Source organism: Melanotaenia boesemani, chromosome 13 (genome assembly GCF_017639745.1).
Source record: "Melanotaenia boesemani isolate fMelBoe1 chromosome 13, fMelBoe1.pri, whole genome shotgun sequence".
Classification (NCBI taxonomy): Eukaryota; Metazoa; Chordata; class Actinopteri; order Atheriniformes; family Melanotaeniidae; genus Melanotaenia; species Melanotaenia boesemani.
This window is the reverse complement of record NC_055694.1, coordinates 24,061,948-24,074,801: the sequence shown is the minus strand read 5'-3', so window position 1 is coordinate 24,074,801 and position 12,854 is coordinate 24,061,948. Positions and strand designations below refer to the sequence as shown.

At 38.3% G+C, this 12,854-nt stretch overlaps 1 protein-coding gene across 1 annotated transcript; it reads left to right on the top strand.

Moving 5' to 3' along the window:
• The first annotated feature begins 8,598 nt into the window (after positions 1-8,598).
• LOC121651257 (succinate dehydrogenase [ubiquinone] iron-sulfur subunit, mitochondrial-like) lies at positions 8,599-12,477 on the top strand. The gene is made up of 8 exons (XM_042003282.1): positions 8,599-8,757; positions 10,046-10,179; positions 10,284-10,369; positions 10,532-10,668; positions 10,841-10,957; positions 11,782-11,883; positions 12,161-12,283; positions 12,369-12,477. The coding sequence occupies exons 1-8, from the start codon at positions 8,698-8,700 to the stop codon at positions 12,447-12,449; spliced, it is 840 nt and encodes a 279-aa protein (XP_041859216.1). The 5' UTR covers positions 8,599-8,697; the 3' UTR covers positions 12,450-12,477.
• The last annotated feature ends 377 nt before the right edge of the window (positions 12,478-12,854 follow it).

Here is a 12,854-nt window from a genome sequence, read left to right as displayed (position 1 = left end):
GCAAATAGATCAGATGCTTCCAGCATCCAGGTAAGCTGCACAGTGGAGCAGCACAGGCAGGTAAGTACTGGCATTTCCTGAGAGAGACAGGGAATTAAATCACAACAAATTTGACAGACTTCACCAAGCACGAGACAGATTGTTGCCCTGTTGTGAACTGGCAAAGAGTGGAGAGTAAAACCGGTCAGATAAACTGATGAAAGGATGATGAGCCACAGGTGAGTGGAAAGAGTAATCCCCCACCGCCCGGCAGTCACATCTAGCAAGAAATGGGATAATAAACAGGAAGCAACAGGAAGAGATAAAAATAATGGAACAATACTGTCAGACGTTGACATGAAAATAAGCAGTGAACCTCTAGTTTAGCAGCAAATGTGACAGAGTAATTGAATTTTGTCGGGGGGAAGACGGTTTTCCTCAAAGAAAGGTTGGAAAGTATTTGCATATTTCTCCCTTTTATAGTTCATAAGAAGTCTGTTTTTTTAAGGAATCTGAAGTGATTCTGCAGCAAAAAGAGCAAAGACAAAAGACTTAATTGAAACTGATTTTTCAGATAGCTGAGCACTGAGCACTGTCATTCATCACAAACTAAAATGATCACTTTGGCAAAGAGCTAATGTGGGAAGCTTTTTCTAGCACTATAATGTAATTGGCAATCCTCTGTTAATGAAAGAAAAACCTACAATGGTCACTGAAATAACTTGACATGGGGGTTTTTTGCTGTGTGTTTTGAGTCATTATCCTGTTGGAAGACCCATGACCTGCGACTGAGACCAAGCTTTCTGACACTGGCCATGATAGTCTTGAGATTTCATTGTACCTGCACAGATTCAAGACACCCTTTTCCAGATGCAGCAAAGCAGCCCCAGAACATAACAGAGCCTCCTCCATGTTTCACAGTAGGAACAGTGTTCTTGGTCTGCTTCATTTTTGCGTTTGTGAACATAGAGCTGAGGTGCCCTGCAAAAACGTTCCAGTTTTGTCTCATCTGTCCAAAGGACATTCCCCAAGCTTTGTGGCTTGTCGAAATGCACTGTGGCAAATTCCAGTCTGGGTTTTTTATGATTTGCTTTCAGCAGGGGTGTCCTCCTTGGTCGTCTTTAGCTCAAGCAGTTAGGGATGGTGCGATCTGACACTGATATACACTGACCTTGGAGTTCACCGTCTTTGGAGGTTGTTCTGGGCATTTTGGTTACCATTTGTATTTTCCATTTCTTCAATTTGTCATCAATTTTCCTCTTGCGTCCACATTCGGGGAGGTTGGCTACAGTCCTGTGCACTTTAACCTTCTTAATATTTTGTGCAACTGTAGTCACAGGAACATCAAGTAGCTTGGGGATGCTCTTATATCCTTTACCTTTAACATGCTTGTCTATGATTTTCTTTCTAATCTCCTCAGACAGCTCTCTCCTTCACTTTTTGTGGTCCATGTTCAGAGTGGTACACGCCATGTCACCAAACAGCACAGTGGCTACTTGTCACCCTTTAAATGCTAATTAGAAGTCACACCTTAGTTTAACATGTTCCTATGGTTAAATTATTTTCAATCTTTTTAAGGGTGCCATCATTTTTGTTCAGGCCTGTTTTATTTTCTTGTTTTGTTTTTTGTTTTATAATTTTGTTGCAAAAGCAATGTCTGATTTTCATTGGTTAATTTGCATTTTTGTTTATTAATAATTTTGTCAGTGTCAAGTTGTTTTAGTGACCATAGTGGGTTTGGTAACATGCTTTCCAAAGCAGTTAGCGGAAAACAATACAACAAAACAAACAAAAATCATTTCAGGAAAAAAAAAAAAGAAAAAACCCACACTAAGGGTTCAAAACTTACAGCATATTTAACCAAGTTGTGCACAAAATGCTCAGTGAGAAAAATAGAAATCATATGCAAAACATTTTATTTAGTTTCTACTTGAGGAAAGCATGAACCCCTACATAAACTTTTCTGCTCTTGTAAGCATCTAGAATTGACCATCATACAGCAGAAACAAGAATAGTGATCAGATCAAGGAGTATTGAAGATCTGATTTGGAAGAAATGGACTGGCTTACCTGAGGTCTTGACCTGTCCCCAGCAGAGACTCCATAGATTATGTTGTCTTTTTTTTCCTAAAAAAAAGTAAAGGATATAAAAAAAAAAAAGTGACTAATATTCTGCACTGCTGCACAAAAAGAAAAGAAGGGAATATAACACCAGAATTGTGTCATTGCATGGCCAGAACCTCTTACATGTTGTTAAAAATAACTACATTTAGCAAGTTTTGTATATTTGGAGTTGTATTAATGCATGGAAGAGCCATCAAAACTTTCCTGCCTGCTTGTGAATGGAAATCTGAACAAGCCTGATGCCTTTTAAAAAGAAACGTTTTGTAAATTCATAAAACTGAAACAGATAGGGTCCTTTTAGTTTGTTTGTTTTAGCAATTTAACCAATTTAGGCTACCTCTATAATATGAAAATATCTGCTTGTCCCTGAAACTTTTGCCTCAGTAGCGTTTACCTAAAGATAAAGTAATACTTTAAAAGTAGCCATGGGATTTTCACAGCTATTTCCATAGAGAGGAGGACCCTAACCATGCCAATCCCACACCACGGTGCTTCTTATCATGCTAACATCGCTTTGCTTCTTCCTACCTGAACTCCTTCCAGCAAGGTTGTGTGAGAAATTATGCAAAGCCGAAGGAGCCGAAAATGTGAAGTTTCTTTTGTGCCAAAACTATGCATTTGAGTGCACATTAAACATAAGACAAAATATATTTCTACATGTTTATGTTGCCTATTTTTGTATTTATTTGATATTTAATCAGTTTCAGTTCCCCGTGCAAAATAGCATCTAGTTATTTTACAGACTGACAGCATGGAGTGGAAGAAGAATACAGCATGAAGTTGAATGACAGTCACTGTTTTGTGTGGATGGTAATCTCTATTGGCAGTGTAGTTTTGCCCCAGCTGAAGTGCTCTTCAAAGCTACTGTTTAAAGTTACCTAAACATAGATACCAGCTGTCACATGTTCAGGGGACACACATTGTGTACATATGATCATAATTTTTGCACAAAAGAAACCTTATTTAAAACTGCCAATGTGATTTTTTTTCTTTCTTTCTTTTGTGTGAGTCTAAATCCATGAATTTATGGTATATCTTGAAAAGTGGGGTTCATATACCATTCCACTTGAAAGACTTGCTCATAAGATTCACCGTTGTTTTGTTTGCCTTCTCACCCCTCATTCATTGCCGCCTCAAAGTGCATTTAAAATCATTGTATTTGGGAAGGGTAACAATTTCCAGGTCATGGGTGGAGACAAAGTGAGGAAGCATAAGTTAGTGTAATTAAACACTTCCCTGCTTTCATCAGGAGCCAGGCTATTTTCTTCTAATGCCGCTGGATTGCATCACTTAATCTTGTGTGTACTGCTTTAGTTAAAGCTCCATCTTTAGAAGAATGATCAGCGCGTTCCCTAGAATTAGATTTATATTTTCTGTCAACAGATTTTCTATACACATGCCAGACTCAACCCTGTTTGCACCTAGTCATGTCATCTGAACACTTGCAGCCAAATTTACCCTCCTGTTGAGTTACAGCACAACAGGTCTGTGCTGTAAGTGGACTCTGAGTTTTACCACATTTCCTTAAATCAATGCTCACATTTACCAATTTAAACTGACCAAGACCGTCTGCTTGTGCAATTCTTCCTGAGCACTGAAATGCCATTTTATAAAAGCACTGAGTAAGACACAGACGCCTCTGTGGTTTCAGTATTGAACACATTATACATACCATTATGCAACGTGAGATCACAAAGCCATCTCTTGAGACCAGTGTGGTGCTAAATCAACTTATCAACAGAGCAACAGTGCCTGCATCTTAATGAAATACTCTAATGATACTTACCATCATCCTGCAGAGGCAAACCAACACTACAGTTATTTATTAAAATATAGACACATTAATCTTTCTTTCTCCACCAAATGGCAATGATGCAACACTTCCTTCCGCAATCAACACAGTCACTAATCATCCAAACTGTTGTGATTAATTATCTGAGGAGAAAAATTGTGAAACTACTTGGAACTGGGCAGTAACTCTTTCATTCATGTCGATGACCATGAATGCCCATGGACTGAATGAAGTGAAGTCTGGCATTGACTGTAGCTCTGAGGTCTTGTGATGCAAAAATCACGGCTCAAACATCTGATTAAAAAGCAAGGCATCATCACTGTGCACATGGCACTGCAACTGAACTCGCTGTGGCTTGCTTTATCTAGGACCACATTAGCTCAAACAGCAAGAGGCTGCAGGCAGAGAAAGAAAAAAAAAAAAACAAGCTTACAAGCCAACATTTCCTTTCATGGTATTAGCCTGCAAAGTGACAGCAGCTCTGTAAGTATCACTACATTTAGTCTACCCTATTGACCTTTCAGTCAATAATAAACAGCTAATTTATTGATTGTAAATGGAAGACATTAAGGTGGTCTACTGGTGTCAGCCCAGGAAAAGACATCTTTCAGAGTCAATAATAAACAGCTAATTCATTGATTGTGGATGGAGCAAATTAAGGTGTCTTTCCCTGTTCTACTAGTGTCAGCCCAGGAAAAACACCTTGTGAGTCCAAGTTGCCACATGGGGGCCATGCCACCTGTCAGGATGGCATGGCTAGTGCCTGATTATGCAGAATGTACAGAAAGTAACCAGTTTTATGATGTAACAGAATATTTAAATATGAATACACACTGAGGATATTGTAATACTATTATGGACAATAAAATAGCAAATAAAATTTGAAGAATACACTCAAAAATAAATCATCACATAAGCAGATGATATACAACCAACAAAATATTAAAGCCTAGGTCATTAATGAAGTTTCTGTTCTTCTTGGTAATGTCTCTCAGTTGTAACCACCAGTCCTTCCCAGAGCACATGGATTTGAAATACAAACGACATCCATATGATAAACTGTAAAGAAAATCACTCACACAGAGCACCACATCATCTGAAGCATCTTGGACTTTGCTTCTCAGGTGCATGCCTCTTTTACAATGTGGAAATGAAAAGGAGCTGCATGATGAATTGTATTAGAGCAAGCCATTTCACAGTTAACAGCTGGTCAGACAAGTTTATTACAGAACTCTATTATTAATTTGATTTCCAAGAATCCATTCATAATGTGATAGATAACAAACCTAATCCTGATTCCAGCAGATGTCAAAGCCCTGTAATTTTGCTGAAGAGAAAAAAAAGTTATGTTGCAGTTAAGGTGATCAAATCCTCTTCTCTTCACACACACTTATATACACACACACATATATATGGTTCGAGCCTCAGCTGGGGCAAGGTTTGATCCTGGGTTCACTGGGTTTTACACCGGATGCCCTTCCTGACGCAACCCTCTGCAGTTATCCAGGCTTGGGACTGGCCCTCAGAGTTCACTGGCTCATGTTCGCCTCGGGGCTGCAGATGCCAGGGATTGAACCCGGGAGCTCATGCATGCAAAGCCCTGCCACTGAGCTACATCCCCATGTGTTATGGTTTGTGCTGATCCTGATAAAATGCTGAGAAAGTTTTTAAGCTATTGAATAAATAAAAAAAGTATTTAGCTTCCTAAACCCTTTTCCAAGGCTGCAAGGTGGTGTGGTGGTTAGCACCACAGCCTCACAGCAAGAAGGTCACTGGTTTGAATCTCAGCAGGGAATCTATCTGTGTTGGCACTGCGATGGACTGGTGACCTGTCCAGGGTTACCCTGCCTTTCACCTGTTAAAATGCTGGGATAGGCTCCAGCTTACCTGCGACCCATAGTGGATAAAGCGGTACAGATTATGAATAAATTAATATATAAGCATTAGTGCAGTGCTGCAATGCATGTATATTAGCCCTCTCCCAGTTGATATGATTTTATTAGCAAGTCACCAACCAGATGATAACCCCACCTCATGTTCAGGTGTGTGTATCACAGTCCTATGTGAGGAGATGTGGGTGTTGTTGCTTTGGGCAGGTTCACCTGGAATTATTATGTTCTTTGTTCCTGCCTCAGTCATGCTTTAAATCTGTCTGTTTTCTTCTTTGAAGAACCCATCTCTGCGAACCTGATGGAGTTCTAAGGTGATTCTTTTGGAAAATCTGATCCTGTGCCATCTCACAGGTTTACCTTCAGGAAAATTGAAAGTGATACTGATCTTTGGACACATAACTGCCACTCACCTGCATACAAACCTGTCTGCCTGCTTGCCAGCACACAACTCCAGTTCCTCTCCACTGGACCAACAAAAACTAATTCAGTTTTGATTAATTGATGATCAGCTGTACAATTTTGCAAATAAGACCCTTGCCTGAAATAAACCACTGTGTCCTCCTGTGGTGACCATGAGACAAAGCATGACAGGTCTGACATAATTTACAGTGTCAGTGAGTTTATCCCACCCAGAGATGAAGGCCGTGAATCCCTCCTCCAGCTCTGCTCCTGCTGTCCTGCCAGGAACAAAGCACCATTATCACACCAACTGCCTCCGCTGTGGCAGCTACTGCTGCTTTTTGCCTCTGGGGTTGTTGTTTAACTACTAGACAGCCAAGAGAAAAGCGTAATTTGAAGTTACTAACCTGTTATCAGCAGCAGTAAAACAAACACATTCTGTGATATTTTATTTATGTCCCGTAAAGAGTTATTTTAATTTAGCAAAAAGTCAAAGACAATTAAATGAAAGCCACCATCCAGCTCTGGGAGAAGACAGAGAAGGAAGTATGGATAGATGGATGGATCATGGAAGGTTGGAGAAAATGGTAGAAGATTGTGAATGCATTTGAGATCATGTGAAAACTGATGGAGAGGAAGGTTAAAAGAATGGGCAAATTAGGAGTATAGATGGCTGAATGCAAAAGGTACTCTCTTTCCTCTCTTTTTTTATCGCTTTCCTTTTCTGTCTCTTTTAATTTTCATTTCTCTTTAGTTCCTCTCTCCTTCTTCATGTTTCCTTTTATCCTACATTCCTTCTTTATTCTCCTCTTTCAGCCTCTGCTCTATTCTCCTTTGCTGTATCTTCCTTCTTCTTATCTTAACTTTCTCTTTACTGTCTTTCAAGGCCAACGCCTGCAGCTCAATATTTTGCTGGGCAAAGAGCTTGATCTCCCCCTCCATCTTGCTGGCCTTGTAGAAGCACTTCTCTGGTAGCTCTTCTGTTTTCTTTAAGCTGTTCTCCTTTGCTGTCATCTTCAATCTGGTGGATCCCTGTCTCCCTCATTTTCATCCTAATCAAGTTCTTCACGCTGATTTCTGTCTAGCAGTGCCAGCATTTTAGCTTGAATATCAGTTACTGCCTCCTCCTTTTCCCTGGATGATGTGGGGCACCATGTTTGCCGGTCCTCCTGCAGAGCTTTTATCTCTCACAGTATCATGCTCTGTCCTCATCTATTTTCCTACATGACAGGCTTTTCACTGAGTTTATTTTCTGTTTCATAAATGAGGCGGCCCTGTTTCTTTTTTTCACATTTCTCCTTGTTTAAACTGTTGAAGTCTTCTATATTACAACCACAATTCTAAAAAAAAAAGTTGACATACTGTGCAAAATGTAAATAAAATGCACAATGCAATCCAAATATTTTCTTGTATAACAATATTTTCAGCATCTGTTTTGTTTTCTCAAGAGTTACATATAATCACCATAACTTTGTTCATAGACTAGTGCAGTTTAGATATTCACCTTGAATATGGATGCTTTTTTATGTTTAAATGTGCCTACACAGCTGCTTGTAAAACAAGTTTAGATTTCCAATGTTTGAAGTGAAACTGAAGCAAACTTGTTCGATCTCATGCCAGATATATTTAGTTTAATCTATTTTCCATTAAATGAGGATACTGTCAAAGTCCTACATGTTTTTATGCAGGCAGCCAGAGTTGATTATAAGAAGAAAAGGGCTTGCTCTATATAATTTTTTTTATCAAGTACGCCTTTGCCTATGTAAGAATAACTGTGAGCATATGGTCCAAGGACACACTAAGCATATGCACAAATGTACAACACAAACCCTGTCATGCTCTGTCAAAATTACTTGAAATTATGCATATTGTAATCAGTGTAATTGAAGAAAATTCCACATTATTAAATAATATTAAATGGGACAAATATTGAGGGTCTGAAATTAATAACTACAAATGGCTTTTTTAATATTTAACAAGGTGAATGTTCTTCTAAACAAAATTATTATAAGAAAAACGGAAAATAAATTTCCAATCATCGTATCATATAATCCTGATTAAAGTGAATTACATAAATGACTAGCATAACATTGTGTGCATATATATAACTGACTCTCCTTTACAGCAATGAGAGTTGCGAAAGAATCTCATACATAAGATGCCTTCAAGTGATGTCGGATGTAAGTATATATTGGACTTCATTAGGTGATAAACTAGATTAAGTAATGGAAACTTTTTCTACAAAAAAAATATACAATTTATATAGTGAGAATTTATATTTTTACTTCTCTCAAAACGCAGAAAATAACATTATCAAAATACATACCTTTGAAATCAGACTTTTAGATGACCGAGCTTTCAAAGTGGACATGAAGGCAACAACCATGACGTTTCCCTACGTGGACGCACATAGCAAGCTCCTATTTGGGCTCCTAGACAAAAGTGAACCAACTTGCCTTCACTGCTGATAACGGAGGGGCTATTACTGACATAAACATATCCAGCCGGCGAGATGTCCATGGTTTGTCTGAGCCGAAATGTTCTGGCTTTTAGAAATTCTGGTGTGATGGTGGTAAGTACGAAACTTATTTTATCCAGTATTTGGGTATGTTTAGCATGGGCTTCTCTGAGAATAATTAATGTTAATAACTGTGTTTGTGTTGGTTTAGTCACTGTTAAGTTTATGCTACCCTACAATTTATCTGTACAAAACCTCTGCAGGTAGCATTGTCACTGAACGAGCTGGGCTATCTAACCTTAATATCAACTAGTGTGTTTGTCTAAATGTTTCAAATTATCTAATTTTATTCTGATTTTTACAGCAAATATCTTTGTTGCTGTCATATACAAATGAGCATAGCACATAACAAAAGAAAAATTTAATTATATACTCTAATATTCATATAGCTAACTTAGCAACACTAAACAGACTGAACAGACTGAGCTGTTTGGTTGTTTTCCTCCTCTTTTAAATTTAATCTAAAATATGTTTCAGAGTAGTTAAAGTACTTCAATATACATCTGCGCCTCAGAATAAACCCCCAAAAATATTTATGGTTTTTAAATTAATATTTTATTGTCCTTAAAGAGTCAGTTAGATAATCATGTGGCTGAAGTGATGTAACGCTTTCTTGTCACTTCACTCAAACTGCCTCTAGGGGGAGACTCAACACCCTCTTATGGAAAAGGTGCATTAAACTATAGGAATGCCGAAAGCATTAGTTGAATTGAAACTTGTAATACCATTTTTGTTGTGTTACTTTGTCATTTCATTCTAATGCACCTTCAGAAAATCCTTTACATTTCTGCAATACAGATATGTAAAAGTAAATGTTATTACACATCATCAATTCTGTCCTCTTACCTTTGCTGATGCAACCAACAACAAGTTCACATTATAAAGTGTTCATCTGTACATAACTTTTAAGACTTTTAATTGCCTCCACAGAGTTGGAGGTAATGTTTTCAGATAAGTCGATCTGTGTCTTTTTCTGTTAGCAATCTAACTCAAAAAGTTTGTAATGGATTTTATTTAAATTTTCAGGAAGTCTCAGAAATGGACTAATGAACAAGTGATTCGATTTTGGGGGTGATCTGGATCACTGCCATGATCCAGGATTTTTTTAAAAAGATTCTTTTACTATGGGGAGATTAGGATCATTTTGCCATTTCAGCTTCTAACTAAAAACAATGCCCACAATCACTGGCAAAAAAAAATAAATAAAAAAAATTACAGTGGCTTGACAGAGGTCTGCGCTCTCTCAGCGCTTCTAGTTGACGATAAGAAGAAGCCTTTTGAATTATTTCCGTATAAGTTTATTGATACATACTTCATCACTTGTTTATTATCTGCGACTCAGATGGTGCGGCATGCTCAGACTGCAGCTGCTCCAGCTCCTGAACCCAGGATTAAGAAGTTCCAGGTTTACCGCTGGGACCCCGACACCCCTGGAGACAAACCACGAATGCAGACATATGAAGTTGATCTTAACACGTAAGTCAGGACCATATCAATTAACAGAACATTGCTGAGTAGCATTTCACATTATTACAAATAAATGCCTATGCTGTGTCTAACTCATATTCTTATTAACACAGTTGTGGTCCAATGATTCTGGATGCTCTCATTAAGATTAAGAATGAGATTGACCCAACGCTCACATTCAGACGTTCCTGCCGTGAGGGTAAGTTGGAAAAAAAAGGCCATTTGGTCTCAATTTGCATATTTAAATGTGACCAGTTTTAACTTTTAATTAATAAAACAAAATAAAAATGTGATAGAAGATCTTTTTAAGTGAACCATAAATGCCAGATTACATTGACCCAATATTTATGCATTTCTTTAGGTATCTGCGGCTCATGCGCCATGAACATAAATGGAGGCAACACACTGGCATGCCTTAAGAAAATCGACGCCAACACTAGCAAACCTGTCAAAATCTACCCACTGCCACACATGTATGTCGTCAAAGATCTGGTGCCTGTAAGTACTATAAATGTGCATAAACATTTCCCATAACTTTATGAGCACAAGAGCGTGTTCATGGCAGAAATTAGGTACAAAAAAATGTCACTCCTACTTATGAAAGTAATCAGTATAAGACTTTAATGATGCCTTCACTGAACGTCTGTATTCCTGTCATTAATTCCACCAGGATATGAGCAACTTCTATGCACAGTATAAATCCATCGAACCATACCTGAAAAAGAAGGATGAGACTCAGGAGGGGAAGGAGCAGTATTTCCAGTCAGTGCAGGACCGGCAGAAACTGGTAAATAAGCTAATTGTTACACCTGACCTTGAGGATAACCTGAATGCAACACAAAGGTCTCTTTCCCCACTCCCACGGAAGACCAGTACCACATCAGCTTCTGCAGTACCTTGAAGGGATTTTTATTAAACAAAAAGGTAGATTCATTATCAAGTTAAGCATGACCAAAACACTTTAAAGCTAATTTACCTGTAGCTTGTAACAAGAAACCAAAAGAAATTTGCTCATAACACAGTTGAGCTTGGCCTGGTGTGGTTGGGAGCTTAGGAGAAGGCAGAGCCAAATGTCAGCACAGAAGGGAGCCAGTTTAAGGTTAGGCAAGTCTAGTCACCAGCCCACACCTGAAAGACAATTAGGAAAGCACACATACACCACACCATAACAGCACATACCTCTGACAGGGCGGAAAAACACATCATATCATCCAATTTGACACTGGGTCATAAAGCAATAACACACAGTAACTTCCAACACACCCTCTTTCAATCGTAATGAAAATCTTCACATAAGTAGCCATCATGACTAGAATTGGAGGTTTAATGCCACCACAAGTTATGGATGATTTCATTAAGAGTAATAATGATTTAGTCCTGCATTAACGTTTATTTATTTATTTAGATTTGAACTTTAACTATGAAAATATATATATTATAGTTTGTGATGTGTTGCTCCAGGCCATAATGGGTTAAATGATAGGAAAGTGCTTTACCTGAGTAAAGAGTCACAAGACACCATAGAGGCAGGACACCATGTTTCACACACTAAATAAAGTTTTATTATTATTGTAATAATAGAGGCAGAATAACGCCTGTTTAACTCCCCAGGATGGGCTGTATGAATGCATCCTCTGTGCTTGCTGTAGCACCAGCTGTCCCAGCTACTGGTGGAATGGAGACAAATACCTGGGACCTGCTGTCCTCATGCAGGTAAGTGAAGACTTAATTGCAGCATCATTATAATTTATATTTGGTTATGAGATGAATATCTCAGTTGTTTGGATACAGTAGACGACAAATAGGGAATAAGACTTAAATTTGACTGATTTCTGTAGATTTCTCACTCTGATGTTCGTTGTCAGCATTGCTTGTGTTTGAGATCAAACTAATGAGCAAGACAGATTTGATGATGGAAATCTTTTACATGCAATGAGACTCTTTCCAGAGGATAAAAATAATTCTGAACACTGTCTTGTTATTCCTACAGGCATACCGATGGATGATTGACTCCCGTGACGAATTCACAGAGGAACGTTTGTCTAAACTTCAGGACCCCTTCTCACTTTATCGCTGCCACACTATCATGAACTGCACCAAGACTTGCCCCAAGGTACCTTTAAAATCCATTAACATAAAATTTCTGACAGAATAAAGAGTTTAATTTTTCACTGTCTGTTTGACACGTTGATCTACAGGGTCTCAACCCCGGAAAGGCCATTGCAGAAATCAAGAAAATGATGGCAACTTACAAAGAGAAGAAAGCAACAGCCTCATAAACATCTATAAATAAAACTGGCTTGATATTCACTTCTAATACTTCAAATTGAGTTAGGAGGAAGAAAGGGAAGAGCCAGCCTCAAACCTTTTGCTATATTAGCACCTTTTATGATTTTGATGAATGTCTGAGATGTCTGTGCTTATATGTGTGGTTATTTGAGGAAACTGTAAGATTCAAGACAAGTGTTCTGTAAAGAACTGTTAAGTAAAATATATTGTGTGCCACAACATAATGGACCACAGCTTTGCTATTTGTCTGCATAATGAAAACGGTAGGCTTGCATGGTGTTTTATTCATTCTGGTGATATTTAGTTACATGTTGAGCTCTGTGTGAAGCTTTACTGAATATGCGTAGGACACTGCGTGAAGGTTACACAGATATCTTTAAGCTTATGTTGACTGC